Source organism: Capsicum annuum, chromosome 1 (genome assembly GCF_002878395.1).
Source record: "Capsicum annuum cultivar UCD-10X-F1 chromosome 1, UCD10Xv1.1, whole genome shotgun sequence".
Lineage (NCBI taxonomy): Eukaryota > Viridiplantae > Streptophyta > Magnoliopsida > Solanales > Solanaceae > Capsicum > Capsicum annuum.
In genome coordinates, this window is record NC_061111.1 from 143,820,601 (window position 1) to 143,846,406 (window position 25,806).

The following is a 25,806-nucleotide window of genomic DNA, read 5'->3' on the forward strand; positions in this document are numbered from 1 at the left end:
ATAACCAAACCAAATAGCTTCGGTTTTTTAAAATTTAAAACCAAACCTAACTAAACCAAACCAAATGTCGATTTTTTCAATCGGTTCGGTTTGGTTTACAGTTCAGTTTGGTTTTTAACCAAACCCATGAACACCCCTACTGATAGGTATCAATTTTAGCAGTTCAGGTGTCTGATAGGTACATGCCTTAGTTGAGGGATGTAAGTGAATTTTCGAGATAATTTTAGGTATCTTGCGCTGACTTATTTAAATATGAAATGTGCATTAAAGCTCTACACATTTCACAAAAGAAATGTCATAAATCTTTATGAAGTGAATGAATTTTCAGTTTAGATATCCAAAGATATATTTTTTCTCATTGAACCATAGTTGTTGCATTATAGTAAAAAGAGTTGTTATCTTTTTCAACACTAATAATAGTAAATTTATACATCAAAATTTAAAATTCTTATGACTTGAGCATTTATATTAAAAAATATATATATATAATTCATAGAAATAAAGAAGAAGAAGAATATAACATTTATATTTTATAATTAATCAGGCTTAAATTGACGCCTAACAACTACTTTTTCCTGTTTTCTTTTTACAGGATTTGCAATTGAAACATAGATGGGGATTAATGTTACCCCTCAAAATGATTTCGAGTATCAACACTTTTGAGCTGTCATATATTCTATGTCCAAATATAATAGTTTTAATAAAATTTATGGGCAGCAGATTTATATAGAAGACACTTTTGAGTTCTTAAGGAGTATTTTTTTTAACTTTTGCTAGGGTAGCTCTCACCATCAGGAGAGTTTATTCATTTTTCTCTTTTTCTTTCCTTTTTTAATGCACACAATATAAATTTTGATGACTGATTAATTTAACTTCATGCTAAAATTTTTACTTAAGAAATATTTTATTCTTATAAAAGTTAATTTTGTTCTTAAATATCAAATACTGAAACCTTATCCTTCCATCACAAATTCTAGTGGTGCATTTTATTTGGTTGCTCAAGCAACCTGAGGGTTAAATCAAATTTTTCAAAAGTTTGTTCCTCTTATAAGGGAAAAAAATAGTGTTCGTGCAGATACTTTAATTCAAAGGATAAAGTCCCGTCAAAATATGGATTAAGTGGGCGTTTGAATTCACTTATTTTAAATTAAGAAATAGCTTTTAAGTTATTTTTAACTTTTTTAAGTGTTTGACAATTTAAAACTTGCTTAAAAAAAATTAAAATTTACTTTTTATAAGCCACTTTTTAAAAGCACCTCATTGGGTACTTATTTTTGGGGGCTTATAAGTCATTATGTTTTAACCCACTAAAAGACATTTTTATCCCTCAAAATTTTTTATTTTTTTATTTTTTTAAAAAAAGAGAAACTTATCTGAGTACTTGTTATCAATTTTTCTTAGCATAAGAAAACATCATGACAAAATAGCATTTCTTCCGTTTGGCTTTAATTTATCACTTTTTTACATGATACATTCATTAAATAAATAATTATTATATGATTATTTCACCTTACTATCTTTATTAATTGATGTTTAGGACCCGTTTGATCATAAATTTTTTAAGTAATTTTTTGAAAAAAATTGACAAATAATGTTTGGCCATATAATTTATATTATTTGGAAACTATTTTTGACAAATAATTCAAATTTTCAAATACTAGGAAAAAGTAGTATGTGAACCAATTTTCTTTTTTTGAAAACGTTTACAAGTAAAATATGTTTCTTAAATATTATGGCCAAACACATGGTGAAACTAAGGATAAAATAAGTTTTTTTTAAAAGAAAATTCTTAATATAGCAAAAATTATAAGTAAACTTAAAAATTTGATTAGAAAAATAATGAGAAGTAAAAGCGAACTAAAGAAAGTATTTTTGCTTAGAACCCATAGGTAGTAATGAAAACATAAATATTTAGAACCTTTGTTTCTTTAACCCATTGTAGGTCTTGCATATGCTGACTAATATTTGGAAAAGTAATTTTTTTCAACTTAGTTTCTATGCTTTTTATATGAAAATGCATTACATATAGGGGTAAGACCACACATCATTTCCCTCAAATTTCACTTGTTTTTTAATATGTTGTTATTATTGTATTACCATGGAATTTTTGTTTAAGAGAAATATGAGAGAGTACATCTGTGCTTATTTCACTTTGTGGGTGCTTGAATGGGTTTATTTTTAGTTAAAAATTGCTAATGATATTTGTAATGCTTGTATTAATTGAATATTTTTACTTTTTGTATTTATGGTGAACTTAAATCTAACTATATTAGTACTTTTTTTGTACGAAACTTCTAATTTATGAAATATGAATTTTTATATATTATTCTCCTTCTTTAATATATTCTTTTAAATTTGGACAATTATTATTGTGCAACATATTAATTTCTCTAATAAAACAATAATTCACCGACCAAAATATATGGAGAATACTCATTGAAAATATACAACTTCATGAACGATTAATGAATGAGCCTTCTATATTTCATGACATAATATTCGCATTTACCAATGTTTTAATAGTGATAGTTATTACTCAATCAACGAGTAATATATTTTCTAATTAAGAGTTTTCTTATTAAACAAATAGTATCATTTGTGATCAACTATTTTATCTATTAATGTAATTATAATGATTAGTAACATATATATTTTGCTTGATGATTTAAACTCTTTTAACAAAAAAAAAAAAAAAAAATTTAGCGCACAAATTAATAGTCATTCAAGAAAATACTATATATATATATATATATATATATATTAATTTTAATTTGAATAATTTTAGAAATAAAAATTAATAATAATCAACTCTACATATTGTTAACAACTTTAAGGGTATTTCAAATATTTTGACCAAAAAAAAAATGCTTAAAAGCACTTGTTTACCAAACACATCAATAACTTTTTTTCAGTTTCAACACTTTTATCCAAATACGTAACTGTTTATTTTTAAAATAAGTTCAACACTTCCAAAAACACTTTTAAAAAACTTTTTAAAAACCACTTTTTTTCAGCCTATCCAAACGGGCTCTAAGTCATAAATACGCTAAAACTTCTATATTTATCCGAAAGTTTTAAGATTGTTATAGAGATATATTGTTAGTTATATATATATACACACTAATATTTCACTTTTAGATTTTAATCAGTTGTTAGAGAGAGCATGAACATACTTCTACCGTCGATACAATATTTGTCCACTATTAACTTGACAAATTAAGAAACAATATATAATACGAGTAATTTTACTATATTATCCTTTGGATATAATAAATTTAATACCTTGAAAAAAGCATTAAGTTATAAATAATATTTAATAGCAACGGTAAAAATGGATAGAAAAAGGATAAATTATTCATTGACTTTTCAAACTAGACAATATTATTAAACATCTATTTTTTAGTATAGTGGACAAGTATTGTTAGACAGATGGAGTAAAAGGCAAATATTAATAGTCCATTCCTCTTGAAATTATGAAATAACTGATGCACATCATTTATTTTTCTTTAAATTGGATATCCGTACTTGAAATCTATTGTGTGCATGACATTAATGATGATTATGATAAATAATTTGGTATTAAATAAACTTGTGTATGCTATTATAGAGAGTTAATTTTAAAAAGAGTGTACTATTACACGTCAATGTTGTTATAGTTAAAATGTCAGTATAGAAAAGTGAAATATAACATGAAAAATCGATTTCAAAGAAAATCAAGCCGCTATAATGAAATATCGTTATAACGAGTAACTAAGTGACGTTATAGAAAAGTGTGACGTATAATACATATTAATCCAAAGTGTCACGGCCCAACAATTTACTTAAAGTGGGGGTTTTCATGGTTATCAAATTATGAAATTAAATCATACCATACTATACCATACATTTTAACAAATAAACATGGTTCTCTTAGTAACCATACCATGAAAAATCATCATCCAAACAGTGTGTTAGGTAATTGACCAGATTTTTATAAAATAATAATCGGTACTTAGTAGATTAGTAGGTGAGTGAATTTTTTCTAGAAAAATGTTCTTTTCTCAAAAATCACTCTTGGAGCCTCGAACAAAAAACACAAACTACTGCTCTAGTACTGATAAAAAAAAAAAAAAATTAAGTCAATTAACCAAACATAAACTATTACTCTATAAAATTATTTTTTGTTTTAGATTGTCCTTTAAAATAAATAACTATTAAAAAATTGACCAAACCTACTACAAATTCCCATAATTTACTTATATCCTATAAATCAAAGTCCAATTTAAATTATAAAGAAATTCAATCGTGATAGTCGGATCTAAAATTTATATATATACACAAGGTAACTTTACCTTATTACAATAAATCTCATATTGGTAAAGTAATTACATAAATCTCAAATTAATTACTTAAATCCCCTAATTGTTTACTTTCTCTCTCTTTATTCTTATACATCTAAAAAGGTTGCCTTTTGCTCCATTTTTTCTCTCTAATTACAAATCAATTTTATCCTCCATTATCAAATCTCTTTTTTCACACCCAGGATCAAGCAATCATGTACTTAGAGATTATCAATTTGTAAGTTTTCAAACATTAATTGAACTTAATGGTTTTCTTCATTAATTTTGTATATTTTTTTTTTTGAACTTTACCAAATCAAAAAATTTTCAAATGCTTTTTTGGTTCAAAGCATTGGAACGATCCAATTTTAAAAAACCCAATTTCGCAGAAAATCGTTTAAAGCACCAGAGCGACTCGATAACCATAAAGAGATTAAAGGAAGTGGTCAGTTCTAGTTCGAAGAAGTCAACTTCAAAATCGAAAAGTAAGAAGAAGGTTGATGATTCCGGCTGACCACATCTTTCAAAGGTGTAGATTTTATACATTATACATTACTTTATTTAGCACACTTATGTATAATATAAGTTTTTACATTCATAGAAGAGGTTGTTTTTGTATTTAGTGGAATTATACAATTAGAATCTATGTATAATAACATATTGTTAAGGTATTTTACATTTATTACTTTTTGCATGTTTCCACTATTAACCGTATGATTGGTACGCAAATATGAGTCCGTAATAACAAAACAATCTTTATCATACATATGCACTTAAGTATAATATATTATCATACGCATATCACACTATAGAATGGCAACCTAGATTTGAATGAAATACTATATATGAGAGTGCCTTTTCTTTTGTTGTTTAAACATGAAATAGTACATGTGGTCAATTATAAGAAAATGTTATACATTACATAGATAGGACAGTTTAATGTTTAACTATTTGATATACAATACATTTAAACAAATCTTTACTGCTATAGTTGACAAATTAGATAGTATCTACACACCTGTAAATACGTTATAAAGGCAACGCAATATTATATATGTAAACTGTATAACCTTGTTCTGAAAATGGATATACACAGAGGAAAATTAATCAATCCCAAGAATTATTTCTTCAACTCAATGTAAACCCTCACTCCATTGTCATTCCTTACGATAATTGAAGAAGAATTATCCTCAATAATGTATTTTACTTCTATTTTTTTACGAACTTCATTAATATCCAATTCCATCGCGATCGTAGCAATCAATTTCAAGAAACTTATACTTTCCGAAAAAATAATTGTGTCACTTTTGTAGGATTGATATATAATTTCCGACTCTCAAAAGCTCGAATGCGCAACAATATGGGGATGTTCATATTGATTTTTCTGAGAACTGAAGAAAGCAGTAGAAGATTTTTTTTTTCACCGAACGCAATTCAACAAAAAAGAAAGTTTAATATGATGTTTAACATATTTTTTGAATTTAAATTTCAATTACTATATTTAATCATACACTACTAAATGTTGGGTAATTAATGACGTGAATTAAGGAAAAGATTGATATTATCAGATTTATCTCTTCTTAAATATAGTTGAGTAATTAATGACGTGAATTAAGGAACATATTGATATTAACTATCAGATTAATCTTTCCTTAAATAGAGCCTAATCAGCTTTATCATACATTCTAGCAATGTATGAGGGTCGACCAGATGTATGAGTATATTTCTCAAAATCGGGAGAGAAAAAGATTGAAGGGATTTTATGTAATTACTTTCACTTGCTATGGAATTTATGTTATTTATACTAATCGGATTATGATGGTCACATGAAGTTTGGTATTTTCTTCTATGGCCCGTATTATCATAGTAAAATTTCTCTTTTATTAATAAATTATGCGGTGAATTGATAATATCTTTTCGTTTATAATTAGAGATTCAAGTATGAACAAAATTCTACTCCCTCCGTTTAAAAAAGAATGACCTACTTTGACTTGACACAAAGTTTAAAAGTAAAAAAAAATTTGAATCTTTTGGCCTTAAATTAAAGTTGTGTCAAATGTACTAAAATGTCCTTTAATCTTGTGGTCCTAAACATGTCATGTGGAAAGTTGAAATTAAAGTATTGTCAAAAAAGGAAAGGAGTCATTCTTTTTTAAATTGACTAAAAAGAAAAGTAGGTCATTCTTTTTTAAACAGAGAAAATATTAAATAGAGTTTTATTTTTTAAAAATAAATATTACCTGATGTGAAATTAAATTAATAGAAATCACAACAAATACGAATAGCAAATAGTGATACTAACAAGTTAGCCAAAAGAACAAGATTTACGCAACTTCAATGAGTCCAATCAAATCTATTGTCCATTCACACATCTGCCACAAAATTAGATTTCATGGGGGGAAATGATTTATAAATCTGTCAAGTGAAGAACTATAATAAGATTCCCCAACTCTTCAGAGAATAAAATAAGTAAATATTACCAAACCATAGCAGTACAACTACCTATTTTTAACTTTTGTAATTGAGTTTACATGGATTTTTTTACATTATCAATATAATTTAACAAGTGAGTATATTTAAGAGCTGAGTCTAATATTGTCCAAAAGAAAAAAGATAAGTTCTGTTATAAATATATTTACATTATATAAATGGAGGGGTTTTATTCATTGTATTTACAATCTTATTATCTCTCATCCCTCAAGATACAATCTTATGATCTCTCATCCCTCAAGAAGTAATAAGAATTACTCTCTCTTCTCTCTCTACTCTTCTTCTTTGTTTTTATTATTTTATAACACGTTATCAGCACAAAGTCTCTTACCAATTGAGATCTGTACGAAGTCTCTTACCAATTGAGATCTGTTCGTACGTGGCTACACAAGTTTTCGAGTCTCTAACCAATTTAGATTACCAACACGAGATTCTGCCAAATAAGGTGAAATTATAAATCTAAAGGTAATTCTAAGGTTAGTAATTCCTTATGTTATCTGTCTTTTGCTACTAATAATATAATTATTGTTGGATTTGAGGAAAAATAATTGGTTTGGAACCATTTATATTTTGAATTTATTTATCAAGAACAATATTATTATCAAAAGAGATGATAATATGTTGAGTTCAAATCTCATTGATTTATGCCTAAGACGCCTTTATATGGATAGGACGTTGAGTTTGATATATTATGATGGCTAAGGCAAAATAATAGGTATTTGATGAAAAGTCATGAAATTCAACCCATTGAATATGCTCTATTCCATGAAGTGAATATGGTAGCAATATATGATAAGTCTGAAATATGACAACTTACTTTATTCTTGAGATGTATGTAGTAGCAGTGCATAATATGTCTGAAAGAAGATAAGTGATTGAATGCACGGATATACACGTGGAGGAACAATATGATAATGATCATCAAAAGTGATGATATCTTCACACGCTTATATGATTATAAGATATGTTAGAGAAAAAATTCTCTACATCATATGTATGCCTCGATTTGTTTCTCAAGTAGCAAAATCTTGAAATAGATTATAAGCTATCATAATTTTTTAGGCTTAAGGCACGATTATATTTCATTCCTGGGGAGTGAGAAATTTATTAATGCAAACGTGCACTTGATTGTGATTGTATCACAACTCACCTTCGAAAGAGGTTGAATAATTTTGAAATCTACTTTTGAAGTAGTAAATCTGAAATTTATTCATGTATTAGTAAATCTGAAATTTACTAAAAAAAAAGTACATGTCATGGTAAACTTGGAGTTTTACTAGAATAAAAGTTCATAAATTGATATGAACGATTGTGACATCTCGAAAATATGCATGTATTGAAGAACTAGAAGATTCTTCAAGAATTATTTATGTCGTTTGTTCTCATGACAAGTTGGTTGGACCAACTAATATTTAGATTGGATCCCTTCAAATCTGAAAATTATAAAAGGTGAATAAGAGTCCGTTCACCTATCATGTGATATGTTGAAAAGATGCATCAATAAGATGATCACATGTACATTCATTGTCAACCTGCAGTTTGACATTCATAAAGTTGTTTGCTCAATAAAATTGAGTTAAGAACATAATTTTCAGATTATGCAATCAAGAAAGTTATCTTGATGATGATCGTTTGGCATTGAATGCCTTCGATAAATAACTAAACCATTATTAATGAAAATAAAACTTCATGTATTGGTCTAAAATATGATATATTGCAATAGCATTTGTATGCATTAGATCAATAAATTATGATTGTTTCTTCCCTCTCAATTGGTTCAAGGTCGAAAACTATTTATTCCATCTAATAATTTTGATGTACGGTATACGATTAATGAATATATCATAATGCATAAAGATGGATTCCTCAAAGAAGTAGAGGGTGTATGTTAGTTTTCTTAACACAAGGGGGAGATTATAAGCGCTATGAAATATGTTAGGAATTATCACCAGATCCTCATTCAAAAGATAATTCAAGTCAAATGCCGAAAGCATCTCATATTAAGCGCAAATGCTATTATTTTGTGTTCCTAAAGGAAAAAGTCTATGCATGCGTGAAGCGTGGTAGATTGATCGATTCCAAATGAAATAGTCCTTGAAAAATAAGGAGCAAATAATCATAATAAAAAGGCAACGAGCTTTTGAAGAGCCTACGACATAACACTTCATGAAACCTTATGAGAGGTTCATCTACCTGAAAATAATGAAGTGATGAGATCTCAAAATGTTATGTCGCATTGTGAACCGATACAAATTGATATATCATCAATATCTTTGACAAAATATTGTGAAAGATTACGAGGACCTGAATTCTACGTTAATTTAAGCATGCTGACGTAGAAACATTTATCAAGTGACATGAAAGGATGCATTTTGATAAGCGTAAAACTTATTTGATTTGCAGTCCAGACACTTGAAGATGTCACTCATGAAATGTTGAATATTGTCACTTGACAAAACTTATGTGAAAACTTTTAAGGATTCAAACAGGTTGAAGCATATAAAAGTTTTTGAGAAACTTATTTATAATCCTTATATTGTATAAGTTTATTGCTTGAACGTCATTGGAACTCTTGGAGAGTTTTCAAAGCAATAGATTATTTGCTGAAATTCGAAATATATTGAATTAGATTGGTTATGAAGTACCATATCTTAGTGCACTTGTTAGCAAGGTATATTTCTGCTCCTACTATGAGACATCAAAATGGGATAAAATACATGAGTTGTTTTATTCTAAGGATTGCAGTCCCGATCTTATTGGTCATGCTGATGTTGGGTACTTATCTGACCCGCGTAAAGTTCGGTCTCAAATAAGCTATGTGTTCATATGTGGTGGTACTGTCATAGCTTGAAGATATACAAAGCAATCTATCGTAGTCACTTCATCGAATCATGCTGAGATAATAGCTATTCATGAAGCAAGCCGAGAATGTGTATGGTTGAGGTCCATGATACATCTCTTTTAAAAAAATATGGTGTGAAATATGACAATCTACCCATAAGTTTATACAAAGATAATTCAGCATACATAGCACATCTTAAGGAAGGATTCATAAACAGAGATAAAACGAAGCATATTTTGCCAAAGCTTTTCTACATCATGAGCTACAAAATAATGATGATATTAACGTGCAACAGATTCGTTCAACTGACAATGTGACTGATTTTTTCACCAAATCTTCTCCAATTGCAACTTTCAAGAAGATGTTGCACAAGATCGAGAAGCAAAGGTCAAAGATGTTCTCATTAGGGGAAGCAAATACACGCTGTACTCTTTTTCCCTCTCAAGGTTTTGTTCCATCGGATTTTCCTTGTAAGGTTTTTAATGAAGCAGCCTATATGCATATTGTTAGAGATATATACTTTTTTTTCTTCACTAGATTTTTTTCCCACTGGATTTTTTCTAGTAAGGTTTTAACGAGGCACATTATCCACCAATTAGACATTTAAGGGGCAGTGTTATAAATGTATTTACATTATAGTGAATGTCTATCAAGATTTACTTTGATATCTATTAGAACTTGAAGCAACCGTCTTTTACTCAGACTAGGAGTAAATTTTTCCTATAAATAGAGGGGTTTTATTCATTGTATTTACAATCTTATGATCTCTCATCCCTCAAGAAGTAATAAGAATTACTCTCTCTTCTGTCTCTACTCTTCTTCTTTGTTTTTATTATTTTATAACAAGATCTATATTTTTATGTGAATTTTGAAAAATAAGAATATAAAATCTAAAAAAGCACCCACAAAAGGGACATTTGTGAAAGTTAATCCAAGTGTTTTATAAGTTGAAAAAAGAAGAGCAAAAATTAACCTAAACTAAATAGTCATTCATCCAACTGATTAAATTAAAAATAACCACTAGATGTATAAATAAAGGGAATCTTTCATAAATATCAGTATTTGCTATAAAACCCACCTTTCATAGCCACATTTTACATAATTATCATTTATAGTCGTTGTATTCGATTTATGTCCGTTGTATTTGATTTATGCCCACTGTATTCGATTTATGCCTGTTGTATTCGGTTTTACAGATGGTATGTATTCATATAAAATATGAATACAATCCCTATTTAGTTGTGCAAAAAATGAAATTCAATATTAATCAATCACGCTTATCTCGTTGAACTGAATATTTTCTTGCCTAACACTACCATTATCTTTTTTTGTGTGTGTGTATTTTTTCCTTTCTTCTTCTTCTTTTTTCTATTTTTTCTACATTTATTTTTTTTGTTTCTTTCTTTTTTTTTCTCTTTTTAATCTCTAACTTCTATTTCTTTCTCTTCTTTCTTTTCTTCTTTAATTTTTTTTTAATTTTCTTTTTTGTACTTATTTTCTTTATTATTCTTTTGGTTCTATTTTATATTTTTTATATTTTCAAAAAATATGAATAGCCGAGCACAAGTCATGGATGATAACGTCAATATCACAATTGTTTATCGTATTTGTAGTCACACCGCTATTTATATTTTTGTATTTATTGATACAACTGTATTTGTATTTGAAAGTTCACACTTGTATTTATATTTTATAGTTCGTATTTGTATTTGTATTTAATAGTTCGCACTTGTATTTGTATTTGTTAATTTGCGTCATCATTTATATTGTATATAATTCACACTTGTATTTTAAAGAACTATTTTGTATTTGTATTTTATAATTGATTGCATATTATATTGGATTATATTTATATTATGCTTTTATTGTGTTTGTATATTTAGATTATATTTGGTATTTGTATTCTATTTTCTTCATTACATTTTTATTTTTAAGAAATTATTTTGTATTTGTAAGTTGATTGCATATTATATTTAGTCGTGACCATGTATAATTTATCATTTGTATTTGTATACAAACAAGTAAGTGCATTAATTGTATTTTCGTGATTCTAAAATATATAAATATGTAATGTATCATTTGATACAAATGTACCGTTTTGTATTTGTATATCAAAATTATCATTCATAATTGTAAATAAATAAATATCACTTGATACAAATACAATGACAAACAAATGAAACAAATGATTTTACAAAATACAAATACAATATGTATTTGAATATATTGTATTTGTATAAAAATTTGAGTTATAGTTATTTGTTTAAAAAAATACAACTAGTATCAATAAATATATAAACAAGTATTCGTAGAAAGAAAATCAATCGTTCCTTTTCAATAATTAAAAAATACAAATGATAGTTCGCACTTGTATTTATATGCTGTAGTTCGCATTTGAATTTGTATTTTATAGTTTACACTTGTATTTATATGTTATAGTTCGCATTTGAATTTGTATTTTATAGTTTACACTTGTATTTGTATGTTATAGTTCGCATTTGTATTTGTATTTTATAGTTCGCACTTGTATTTGTGTTTGCTAGTTCGCACAAATGAAAAGAAGGAGAGAAACTGAAAAGAAAAAAAAAAGAGGAGAAAAATGAAAGAAAAAGAAGGAGAAAAATACAAAAAAAAGGAGAAAAATGAAAAGGAAAAAAAGAACAAGAAAAAAAATGAATAATAAAAAAAAAGTGAAAAAATAAAAAATAAAAAAATAAAGAGAAAGCAACAAAAAAAGGAAAAGAAAAACAGAAGAAAAAAAATGAAAAAGGAAAAAAAAAAAGAATAACAGAAAATAGAAAAAGAGAAAAAATACATGAGAAAGGCTATGAATTGTAATTAAAAATAATTAATAGGCAAGAGGGGATTATGAATTGAAATTAATTAAAAAAAATGGAAAAATTATAGAAACTAGCATCCTTAAAACTATAATTACAATAAATAGCAACACTTTTTCAAAATTACAACTTATAGCAAAAGTAACAATATTTTACCCACTTCATAGTAATAGAAGAATATGTATTTTTCAGTTGTGCATATGTATTTATGAGTAATACATTTATATTTGTATATGTATTTATATAGCAACATTTTACTTAAATACAAATATAATTTACTATTTTTCGTAATTATGAAACTGTTGCTATAAAAGTTATAATTAAGGCTACAGAATTGTTATTTTTGAAATATTCCCATTAAAAATTAAGCTTTAAATGATAGTAAAATCCAAACAATAACTAGTCCGAGTAATTTTTCCTATAATAACATGTGTATAATTTATATACATCGACTAAAAAAAAAGATAAACAGTAAATTTGTCCGGCTATTTGTGTAAAGATCCCACGGCAAAGCTAGAAAATGCAGATGTACATTTGGTTCCTCGAAACTGGGCCGGGGCAAAATTTCCCAAAAGCTCAGTAGAATGAATGGGTGGAAATAAAAGTGAAAATAAAAGTAGCAAGAAAAGGACTGATTGTTTCCACCTTGTATTTTCCACTGTCTTTCCTCGAATAAGGGAGGTAAAAGGAGCTGCCAAAAGGTCACTCCACTGCTTTTTTAGTTTCCCATCATTTGCGGAGCCATGTTGACTCAAGAGTAAGTTAAACATCATTCGTCGAAAAATTTATATAAAATTATATTGCATATATTAGATAAAAGTTATGTTTATATATATATATAAATATATATAAAAAAAAATTTCTAACATCCTTAATGAAATTCTTGGCTTCGCCAAGGTCTCACAACTCCAACATCCTTGACATGTATATGCATACACGGCCCAAAAAAAGAGGTATCTTTTTTATCATGTAAAAGGTAGGATAATTAATCTCGATATTAATTAATACGTCACACTAAACATGGAATAAAAGAGTCCTTCATTTTATTGCGAGACTATTTATTCCTTATATCTCACATCAAACCACTCCTCATAATTATACGACCAACATCTCCTTTTTATTTTTATTTTTAAATTTTATTCGTGAATCATCATTACAATTTATATACGCTATTTTATATTTTCATTTGTAGTTGTAACTTTGTTGAAACTCGAAGAGATCCAATAATTACTGAGGATTACAAAATTGAGTACTCGGCCTAAAGTTGAAAATTATAAAAAATAATTTTAAGATTAAATTAAACGTTTTGAAACATAATACAACTAAAAAAGGGTCGATATCACTTTTAATCCTTTAAATTAGTATAACTTTACTCCCTGTGATATCTAGCTAAACATAATTTACCTGCAATTAATTAAAAATGTAGTATCACTTTTAATCCTTCAAATTAATGTGAATTTAGTCCTTGAATACTTCATTCAATTGAACATGCAAGTGTACTTTTGATTCTATTACTTGTGAGTATTAACAATTTTACTATGATTATTTACTCTTTTATCACTTCATTACTCATATGTGTTATGTGAGGTTTGTAGGACTAATTCTTATTTGATAACAATATAATTCCATAAATAATTCAAATATAGTGTGTTACATATTTTAATTAATTGAATGTCAAATGTGTTACAGCATACATATTACAAGGATTAATGTAAAAAAAAAAAAATTAATAATTAAAGAACCCAAAAAGTTATTTTTTCAAAAAGAATGTTAAGGAACCTGATTAGAGAAGATAATTAGGAGTATACTTTTATGAAATTGTGTTTCATTTGCTGGGAAATAGATATATTTGGAAAAAAATTTATGAGTCTAAGAGGGTGTATTTTAGACGTCTATTTTCAAAGTTGGAATATTTACATATATGGGCGAAATAAGATTTATAAATTTTATAGGCCCAAAAATTAAAATTGCTATTCTTCTAGTTCAATAATATTTGTCTACGAATATTAATTTATGACACATGTTAATAAACAATAGATAATAAGGATAATTTAATTATATCACCTTTGAATATCATTAATTCTATGCTTTAAAAAATATATTGTGTATGACTATAACTAACGACAAAAGGTAAAATGGGTAAAAACGAATAAGTTATCTATTAATTTTATATATTGAATAAATATTGCTAAATATCTATTTTTAATAATGGACAAATATTATAGGACGGAAGGAGTAATTGAAAAAAAAAAAACTTTATGATTAAGACACATTAAAATATGTTAATAGGGGTGCAACTAAATCTTAAAATGCAAATAATACTCCATCTGTTTCGTATTAGTTGATCTTCTTTCTAATAATATTTGTTTCAATTTAGTTTTTCAAGTTTTAAAATCAAGAGTATTTTATACATATATTTCCCATTTTACCTTTGGTAGGAATACAAAATAATTCAAAATTTTTAAATTTATTGAATGGTGCATAAATAATCTCAATTCTCAAAACCAAACTTAAATGCTTATTATTCTAAGGCCAAATCCATTGGCGCCCCCCTAAACTTGACACGATCTTTCACTTTGCATCTCAACTAGACCATGTTCATTTTTAACCCCTCAAGTAGCTATAAGTGTGTCATTTTGACACTTTACGCTGACATGGCAAAGAGAGTACATTACACTCTCTGTAGGCGCGTGAATGATGAATTAAATCAATTTGTAACTTTTTTTCCTTTTCCTCTTCTTCTTCTTCTTCTTCTTCTTCTTCTTCTTCTTCTTCTTCTCAATTACTCCAGCTATTTTCCATACTTTTTCACCATTTTTTCACCTTTGCATCAACCTTAAACTCAAATATGTTCTTCAAATCTCTCAATAGTTGTAGTCCCTCTGTTCCAACGCTATTATTTCTTAATTTTTTGATTAAAAAAAAATATTTTTTCAGCATAAAAGAAAAAAATTATAGACTCAAAAATCATCTTGAAAATTATTTTTGTTGGCCATCGATGTTGAATTTATTGACAAGGCAGATATGAACATCATCCTTTACAAAAAATTTCAATTTCTCCGACGCCTTCATGATGATTTGTTGTTGCAGAAAATCTCAACCACAGACCCCATTTAAGGGTATGTTGATTGTTGCAGTGATGGATTATTGAGGACTCAACTTTGTTGTATTTTGAACAAAGCAAAAGAGAAAAGCGATGGAATTTAGCTATTGCAATCACTTATGACCATTATTATTGAAGAAATCTGAAGAAATTTTGAAGATAATTTTTAGAGATGAAAATTGGAGAAGATGATCGAGGAGGAGGTGGGGGGGGGGGGGGGCGGGGTGGCTGCAATATTAGTTTGTGGGGAGGGGGGGTTGCTGCAACAATCTTGGGGTGATGGTAGGGTAGCAACAATTTTGGGTGGGGGTACTTGGAGAAGATGATGTTTGGTTGGGAGGGGGGAGGTTATTTATTTATTGATTTTTTATTTAAAATTAAAGTTAATTATTTAAATATTATTTTTAAAATTATAATTTATTTAAAATTATTATTTTAATCAACAACGCCATATGCCTTTTTTTTATTGGTCGTATATCATGTCAGCAAACTTGTGTATTACACACACTTTGTGCATTAAGATTCCAAACTCCATGAAAGCAGTTACCCGAAGCTCATGTAGAGGCACCTACGGCAGGATCCGTCATCTTGGCAGGAATTGCTGTTTAGGAAGTAAGAAGCCCCTTTGACATCTCTTCATCTGCACCCTGGCTTAAAGGACGGAACTCCAGCAAGAAATCTATTGAAGACTTGGTGCGCGGGCGGTTTAGAAGTTCGGCCCGGTTTTTTTGGTGGTCCAACTTCGTACCTTTCCGGCATAAACCGTATATCTCAGAGAGGTCGTATTTCTTTGGGTTGGTAGTAATGGAATGCCTATTTATAAGCCACAGCTTACTTCGACGTTTTCAATTTCCCATAGAATCTCATAAGTAAGCAGCTTACTTTGAAGATGGGGCATTTACATAAACTCCGAAGTTTGAGCTTACATCAGTAAACCATTCAGCTCTCTAACTAAAGGAATGAATCTCCTTAGCTTTTGGAGATTCAGAGGCTTGGGTTACCTGGAAAGTCATCAAATTCCTCCCTCTCATACTTTCTCAACCGATGAAGCGAGCTAGGCTCGGCAGGACTTAGCGCTGGTCTTTGACTCAATCAAAAGAAAGAGATAGCTGCACTTCTTGTTCTTTTTTCCCTTCGGGGCAAGAACCTTGTTTGAATGGCAATCTCCACGGGCTTATTAGCTAAATGGCAATTGGCATGTTGAAGAATCAGCGGATGAGTTGTGGTTAGGGGTGAAATGCCACTCGAACCTATCCCGAATGGAATGGGATGGAATAGAAAGAAGCAATCGCATTCTCTGGTCCAATTGCTGTTTTTGTTTCTGTAAACACGTGCATCCAAACACTCGCAAATGCCTATTATAGTACTGCCCCAGTAAGAAGAAAGCTCGATCGGGGGTGGCTTTCCTTTCTTTAGGAACCGCTATCGCGCGTCCGCCTGCGGTGCGGTAAGGCACCACCCTGTTGTGCTAGCAGCCAACTCCGGCGTGTCAGCTTCCGCCGATCCAGATGTGCCAAAGATTGTGACGAATGAATAAAGAGGTATCACAGTGGGGCCTGTCTTCTGTCCGGTTCTTAGGTCCGGTCGAGCCTCTTTGAAAAGCGGTTCATGGGAACCGTCTCAGTCTTTTGTGGACGCAAAGAAGGCGGGGACCTCGGGCCTTCGCAAAGTCAACGTTTCTGGTACAGAAGTTCCTATAAAAATGGGAAATGCCCTACCTTTGTTAATTCATTTCTGGTTTACACGACTTCAGGCAGATAAAGCAGCTATAAAAGCTATGCTTGTCAATCGAGTAGGTGATTTTGGATTAGCTCCTGGGATTTTGGGTTGTTTTACTCTATTTCAACTCGATTGATTGTAAAAAAAAGTGCGAAAATGACACAGTTAATAGTTGATTGAAGTGTCAAAAATGAACATAGTCCAGTTGAGGTGCCAAAGTGAAAGATCGTGTCAAGTTCAGGAGCTGGCGATGGATTTGGACATATTCTAATTATTCAATATTCTAGACATAAAGCATGAGATAGAGTAATATGTATCAAATTTTGATATTTAATTATTGGACTTTAAAAGACATACAATGATAAATATATAAAATACTTACATTTCTATTTATTGATTTTTTAATGAATGTGTCAAGTCCATATGTACCAACTAATATAAAAGGAGGAGTATAATTTACATTCCCGAGTTACTTTTCAAATAGGCATATAGTCATTAATTATTTATTTAAGAAACATATAAGAGTAATTTAATTAAATAACCTTGTGATTATATAACTAAGACCAAATGATTTTCTTTATATACCAACTCAATACCTTAAAAGTAATTTACGGTTAAAGATTTGAAGAAAATAAATAGGACTCTACACCTTGACTGTTTATTTTATTTCTTTTTGTGTCACTAAAATTACATGCGTAAAGAGTATAATCCTCGTGGGAGGGGGATTGGGGGTGGGGTGTGCGGGCCCAGAAAATTTTGGAATGGTACTTACTATAGTCAAATCTTTGAATTGTGAGAGAGATAGTATTTGTGAACATTTCATAAACATTATAATAAAATGTTGTTATTATGTTATATCTATAAACAATATATTTTCTTCGTCCTATTTTATATGTAAATTTTTAATCAGATACAAAATTTAAGAAATTTGTGATGATTTTATAAAGTTTACAAAATTATTTTTCCTAAAATTTACTTTTTAGTTATCTTTTCTTATTAAGTGAAATTCAATAAAGATAAAATGAAAATATTGTCAATTAAATATAATCACCAAATGAGAAAAAATGACATTTTTTTCCAGAAGAATTAAAAAGAAAATGGGACATATAGGATGGGGGAGTAATATATTTAATATTATTTAATTTTGCTTTCATGTTAACTTTCTACTCCCTTCGTTTTAAATTACCCGTCCCAAATTGAGATGACACATTGATTAAGAAAAATTATTAATAACATGACTAGTTTATCATAGTGCCCTATTAAATGATGTTTACATTTTAATTTAAAGAAAAAATAATTAATGCAAAAGGTAAAATACGGAAAGAAAATTTGTCTCTTCTTGATTAATGAAAAAAGACAAATAAAATAAGAAATCAAATTAAAAAATTTGGGACGATAATTTGAGACGGATGAAGTAGATAATTTGCACGAAATATACATGTGCTAAAAAGTTAATGTTACTAAATACTCTTTTAAGTGGGTGTTTTAACATTTTAATCAACAATCTCGTAGTTTGCACTCTTACAAGGGCCCATCTCCTCTTATTGCCAGTGGTGGATCTAAGCTTAGATAGGGCTCATCCGAACTTCTTCGATGAAAAATTATATTATATTTATATGATTAAAATTATTTTTTATATAGATATATTACATGTTGAACCTTATTCGATTAATTCGTATATTCATGTGAACCCTATGGTAAAAATCTTGGCTCCGCCACTGCTTATTGCTAACCCTGAAAGAGACGAAATATGTGTAATATAAGTACAATTAATCCTAAAATCATTCTTTTATTTAGAAAACATATACTGAAAATCTAAAATTTGTGTTAACTATTTCCCACGTTTCAAAGAGATGATTTAATTTCATTTTTAATTTGTTTTAAAAAATAACTCTTTTTTAAATAACAATTTAATTTTAATCTTTTATGTAGCATGTTTAAGACGATAAAATTACAGGATATTTTGATACATTTGATATAATTTTAATTTGAGATCACGAGATTCAAAAATTTTATTTATTTTTTAAAATTTCATATTAAATTAAATTAAGTCATTTTTTAAAAAAACGACGGAAATACTTGTTTTGACTTGCATGTTTTCGGTGTCACCTCCGAAAGTCTTTCATTCGGAACGTAATTATTACTCCCATAGTTTCAGAATAAGTGAATTATTAAAATATTTATTGGTGTTTCAAAATAAGTGAATCATTGAATTTTTTCTTAAATTTGCCCTTATAATTTGACAACCAATTAATTTTTAAAAAAATATTACAAGGTCAACTTTTTTCTTTTTTGGGGTAAAAATAGAAAGATGTATTAAATTTATGTCTTTAATGTTTTTTTCTTAATATGTGTGCCAAAATTCAACAATTCATTTATTATAAAATGGGGGGAGTATTTTTCTATTTATTTAGACACACTTGAATAATATATTATAATAGATTTTGTGAACATTATCATTATTTATTGATTTAGACAATCTTCATCAATTTCAAACCAATAAAAATAGTACGAAAAATTCTAAGAAATTCTAACTTTGAATTACGAACAATAATTCTACATACTTATTTTTTAAGCGGTCAAACAAATATGTTCAGAAAACATATACAATTAAAATTTCGTCTTTACATTAATTTTCTTTAAAATAATCTATATGAAATATTCATGTGCTTTTCACATGTTCAGAAACTAGTATTATTGAATTTTTTTTGAGTGGAAATGCAAAATTTTGTACGACACCTTTGTTATAGAAAGTTGCTATTAAATTGTATCTATACGTAGTTTGTGCTACTACAACAGGTCAATCTCCTCCTATTTAATTTTGAAAGAGACGAGATTCGCATAATATAATTGTAGTTGATGTCAAAATAATTCTTTTATTTTAAGAAGTTCTGAAATTCGAATAATTATGCTAGCTACTTCCGAAGCCCTCTCCTCAAAGCATGATTTTTATTTTTTCCATTTATCTTTTTGGTCAGAAAGTCTCTTTAAGTTGGAAATTCGTACAAATTTTTAGTGGAGGGTTCGCCTACGTTATAGTACTAAAAAGGATATATTAAGAATATCTTCTAATATGTTTCAAAGAGAAATTTAGAAAGTATATAAACACAAAATTAACGTTGTTTAGAATTTTTAAAAAGATATCTAAAATTTGTGAGAGTTCTATTACCTCACGAAATTGATTCCAACTACAATAAATAGATTACTTTGACCTATTTTTAGGTCAAGTATAATGTCACATATGAGGAGACAGATGAATGAGTTAAAATTCACCTTCAAGTTAATATAAAATTGCCATGTGACATTACCAACTTGTTTTCTCCAAACAAGAAAAAAAGAAGAAACTTATAGAGTTTTCTTCATTAATGTGAAAAAACAAAAAAAATTGGTGTCTCTACCTCATCCATTTAATTTAAAATCAAAAGCCCATTCACTATAATAAATTTCTTACTCTTTGATTTTATATTTCATCTCCCATCAAATATCAAAATTTATTTTTTTTCTTCTGACTTTTGTAATGATATTCGTCGAAGACGACGTTAATGAATCTGAAAATATCAAACCTATCATCCACCTCAACTTAACGAGGTAGTAATTGCTCTAATGAAGTAGCAATTAAAAGAAATGGCATCAAATTTTATCCTCATCTTAGTAGAGAAGAGAGTTTAGTTTCAGAAGATGTCGTTAGAGATCTAGAAAAGTAGTGAAGAAATTAGAGATTTGAATTTTTCTATGAACCATCAGATATATTTATAGCTGAGAAAGAACAAGCTCTTATACCTACAACTGAGGAATCTCAAAAAGTGCATGTGTGTTTAGTGACTTCACAAAATAAGTCTTAGAAGTGAAATTCTTTGGAGAAAAAAAAAAGGGGACAAGAGAATTTCACCGTCAGAAAAGAATAGAGATGAGAGAGTGAAATGAGTTAAAATGCTAATGATTCGGAATCTTATCCGACCCTATACTAAAAAATAAAAGAAAATATTATATTATTTAATTAGAGAACGAGATGCACGCTTTGATGCTGAGAACATAATTAATGTAAAAGTGTATTTATTATGATTAAAGTAGTTTCGTGTGCTAATCAGTGACGGACCCAGGAATTCAAGGTTGTGAGTACTCAAATTTTTTTTTATAAAAAATAGTATGTAGCTATAGGGATTTGAGAAAACTGGATATGAGAGTCACATCCTCAAGCCACTGCACCCAACCATATGTTTGTTCTTTGGATGTTTTTTAATAATTTATACCATTTATTCTGTGTTTCTTATATAATTATACCTAATCTATGTCGAGTTTAGTGGGTGCCGAAGCACCCCAAAATTACACGTGGATTCTGGCAGTTAGCTAAGCGAGAAGCTGTGATCGAGGAAGCCCTGCCCAGTAGTGCCTCTACTCTACTAGTCCTAGTACTAGATACTAGATAGACAGGCCGGTCACCGGTGGCATAAGATCCTTCTCTGCTTGTCTAACTCAAGCCAGATAGCAGCAATCACTCGAAATAGTCATGGAACACATGCAAGTCCAGATTGAAAGATAAGGAAGGCAAGTCACCCTTGGTGCTAATAAGAGCTTCGTAAATTTTAATTGTCTCTTTGAAAATTTATTTAAAATAACTTTAATGATATAGTGAAAAATTACCGTAATAATTATGTTAGCTACTCGATTTGCCAATGCCTAACTCATCATGCCTTTGAAACCTTCTTTTCCTACTTGCTTACTCATTTGAGTGATAATTTTCATCAGGGAGCTTCTTTTATCCTTATAAAATCTAATAATTTTCTTATGGCGAATTTGCCCGTTATTTTTCGCCACTTCGTGAAATAAATGCCAACATAAATTCAGTAGTCTTTAAAATTGTGGAAGTATCTAGTCCCATTTAAAGCACAACAAATACTGTTATTCCTTGAGCAAATAAAAAAAGGATAAGAAAAAAAAATTATTTTCTTAAAATTTATTTACACGATAAATAAAGCGCGAAAGTAGTAAAACCAGTTCCGCAACTCGCACGTGCTACCGGTTCAGAAACGATTTGAAGGAAGGTCAAATAAGGAATTCAAATAAAATCAAAGGGCAAAAGAGTCGATTCACGAAATTAATCGCTTGTTCAGATCAGGCCCATGGCTACACCTATAAATGCCCAAAGTCCTCAATTCAGCTACCCATTCAAAAACCCATAAACAAAAAACACAGACATACTATATAACGGAGCACCAAAAAGATAAAAATTAAACAAAGGGTATAATTAATCTACACGAACAAATAAAGAAAAAGCAGAATACCTAATCAAACCCTAGGCTAAAATTTATTTTCATTCGACTTTAGCATCTGGTGATTATTATTAGTATTATTTTTGTGTGTATGTATATATATTTCATGTGCGTCTATGTGTAAAGGAACATAGAATGGAAAACGACTCAGCAGCAGTTGCTACAACGACGACGAAGAAGACAACGACGACATGGAGTACATGGGAGGAACTTTTGTTAGCCTTTGCTGTGAAAAGGCATGGTCTTAAGAACTGGGAATCTGTAGCTATGGAACTCCAATCCCGTATCTCTTTACCCGTTTTATTGACCGCTCAAATTTGTAAGGATAAATACCATGACCTCCGCCGCCGCTTCATGAATAGCTATAACTATAACAGTTATGATGAGAAGATTAACGACAGTTTTGATGAAGGAGTTGAGCTGGATGTTGATGGGAATGGAGATGTAACGATTCCTTGGATTGAGGAGCTGAGACAACTCCGTGTTGCTGAGCTTAAAAAAGAGGTTCAACGCTACGATCTTTCGATCCAGTAAATCTCTCTGTTATGCTTTTTTTTTTTTCGGTTTCAATTTTTTTTTTGATAAAGTTCATACGTGGAAAAAATAATTCAGTATTTGGATCTGAGAGATTTTGATCTGTGATGATATGAACAGGTCGTTGCAGTTGAAAGTGAAAACAATGGAGGAAGAGAGGGAACGGAGTTTGAAGGAGAAGAGTTTAGACGATGGAAAGAGACCAGATCTGGAGGATGTAAAGGAAGAGAGATCGCAAAACGACAAAAACAGCGGTGCCGATGTTAAACCGGAGGATTCGACCGGAAAAGCGGTGTCGAGCGAGGAATCAGACCGGGAAAACCGGTCCTTCAACGAGTCTAATTCAACAGAGAACAGAGAAACCGGTGTTAAAAACGAAGCGGAACCGGTCGAGATCGGTGAAGATAAACCGGTTCAGGAAGTTAAACCGGTTAGTGAAGCGGATTCATATAACGATAGCAGTTCAGATAGACAGGAGAAGAAAGTCCGTCGTGACTCTGGCGATTTACGCGATACAGTAAGCGAGTCGAAGGAGGAGACAAAGGAAAACAGTGACGTGCAGAGCACGGCGACTTTAACGAAGAGAAAACGGCAGTGCAGCGGCGGCGATGGTGGTAGAAACGGCGGAGATGCGGCGGAGATGGCTTCTCCGGCCGTTGGAATTAAAGGGGAGGTAACGGCGAAATCAGAGCCGTTAATTGAGTTTTTAGATATTATCAGGTCGCATAAGCGCGGCTCTATGTTCAAACGCCGGCTAGACAGCCAGGTAATGCTTCTCTACATCGCATTTTCAAATTGGTTGGCCTACAACTATTTGCTGATCAATTTTTTGGTCGTTTTGGACCACTGAAAAAAAATATTAAAACATCGATTAAGCAAATGGTTATTTTATATTTACAAGCAAATATAAAAAAAATTACATGCAAAAATTGATGAAAAGGAAATACTAGAAAATAAAGATTAGATAGTATTATTCCCGATAAAAGTGAAAAAGTGGATAAAACAAAATGGATTAGTGGCTTCAATGTATGACGTGTACGTAGTCTTCACATGTTTGTTGCCCAAATTTTCTTCTTATTATTAATACCACTTCCATCTCTAGATTCAATATTTCGTTACCCAGTGGTTGGGAAAAAATGAATAATTGGACTCGTTTCTCATATGTTATCAACATGTGACAATCGGGGTAAAATTTTTGATTATTCCTACTCATAAAAGAATAGGAGTTTCTGTAATTGATCTAACTGTTCCCATGCAAAAGAGGAAATATTATTTTGCAGCAGCTCTAACTTTAGGTTGTTAAATAGGTTACCTAAATACTCCCTCCGACTTATTTTGCGTGACATATTTCGATCGAACACGAAATTTAATAAATAGAAAAAAATTTAATGATATTTATCAAATTGTCCTTTATTAAAATTTGATTACAATTTTTAATTAAGTGGAATCAATAAAAATATAATTATGTCTTTAAATAGTTATTAAATAAGAAAAAAAATATATTTTTTTGGAACAAATCAAAAAAAAAAAAACCTATACAAAAATGAGAGGGAGTAAAACTTATCATTTGGCAGGTTTACTAGTTTTACTTATTTGGAAAAAAAATTGTTCTGTGGCTCACATGTTCACATCTACGTGAGACTTCTTTTTTGTTTGTTTCACGCATTCAGAGTTTTTGGGCTCATAATAATAATTTTCAGTTCATTAATTTGTGAAACAAAAATAAGGTTCATGCATCATTGCGGATGAATTAAGATTTCTTGATTATTTACAAACTAAACAAATTTAAAACATTCTTTTTAGTTCTTTTTATGTGCAAAAACAAAAGTATATCTTATAAAAAGAAATAAAGTTAATTAAGGTAGGGTGATAGGTCCCAATTAAGACCCCGGAACAAATCCGGGAAATTGGTGAATTTGGACGGGGCCTGGGCCCCACTAAAGAGACTGCCTTGTTTTGCATCTTGCGGCAGTGCGTCGGAGCCACTAGAATTTAATCTTAGGAGTTCTTTAAAATTAAAATAAAGAAAATAAAATATAAAATCCCTTTGAAGGATCAGGTGAATACCCTGGGTCAGCCCATTAATATTATAAGGGGCCTTTAAGAAGATATTCAGAAGCCCAATGCAATACTTTGAATAGAAAAAAAATATTAATACTGTAAATTTTCCACGTTATTTTTAAGAATCATATACTAAATAATATCCATAAATAACATAAATATCAACCTTTTTGAAAGTAATTACACTCTCTTCCATTTTTTAATTACTTTACTCTCTCCCCCTATTAATATAGATAACATAGCCGACATATACATAGTATTTTGTTGTATGTGTTGGAATTTTTGTAATATGTTTAAGGAGTTGGAATTTTTTGTAATATTGGAAATATAAGTTGTGTATTTGTGTAATTTTTAGAAATAATATTGTATAAATTTGAACTCCAAATCTCTATTCTTTTCATTATTTGCTCTGGCCTTTTTATATGTGGTTTAAGGCTGTGACACGCCCAATAAAAAATATTTTCTGTATTATTAAGCCTAAGGGGCCGACGGGATATTTGTCCAAATTACCTATTCTCCATTATAACCATGCTGTTTTTCCAAAATGTTACTCCACAGTTTACGTGTGACGTGTCACCATAGTTTATATATATATATATATATATATATATATATATATATATATATATAT

At 29.4% G+C, this 25,806-nt stretch overlaps 1 protein-coding gene across 1 annotated transcript in view; it reads left to right on the forward strand.

The window, feature by feature from the left end:
• Positions 1 to 22,404: 22,404 nt before the first annotated feature.
• Positions 22,405 to 25,806, forward strand: part of LOC107838764 (DEK domain-containing chromatin-associated protein 3) — a 5,403-nt gene continuing 2,001 nt past the window's right edge. The window contains exons 1-2 of the mRNA XM_016681959.2: positions 22,405 to 23,110; positions 23,235 to 23,880. Coding sequence (XP_016537445.1) covers positions 22,716 to 23,110; positions 23,235 to 23,880 — 1,041 coding nt within the window. The 5' untranslated portion in view covers positions 22,405 to 22,715. The remainder of the gene's footprint in view (positions 23,111 to 23,234; positions 23,881 to 25,806) is intronic.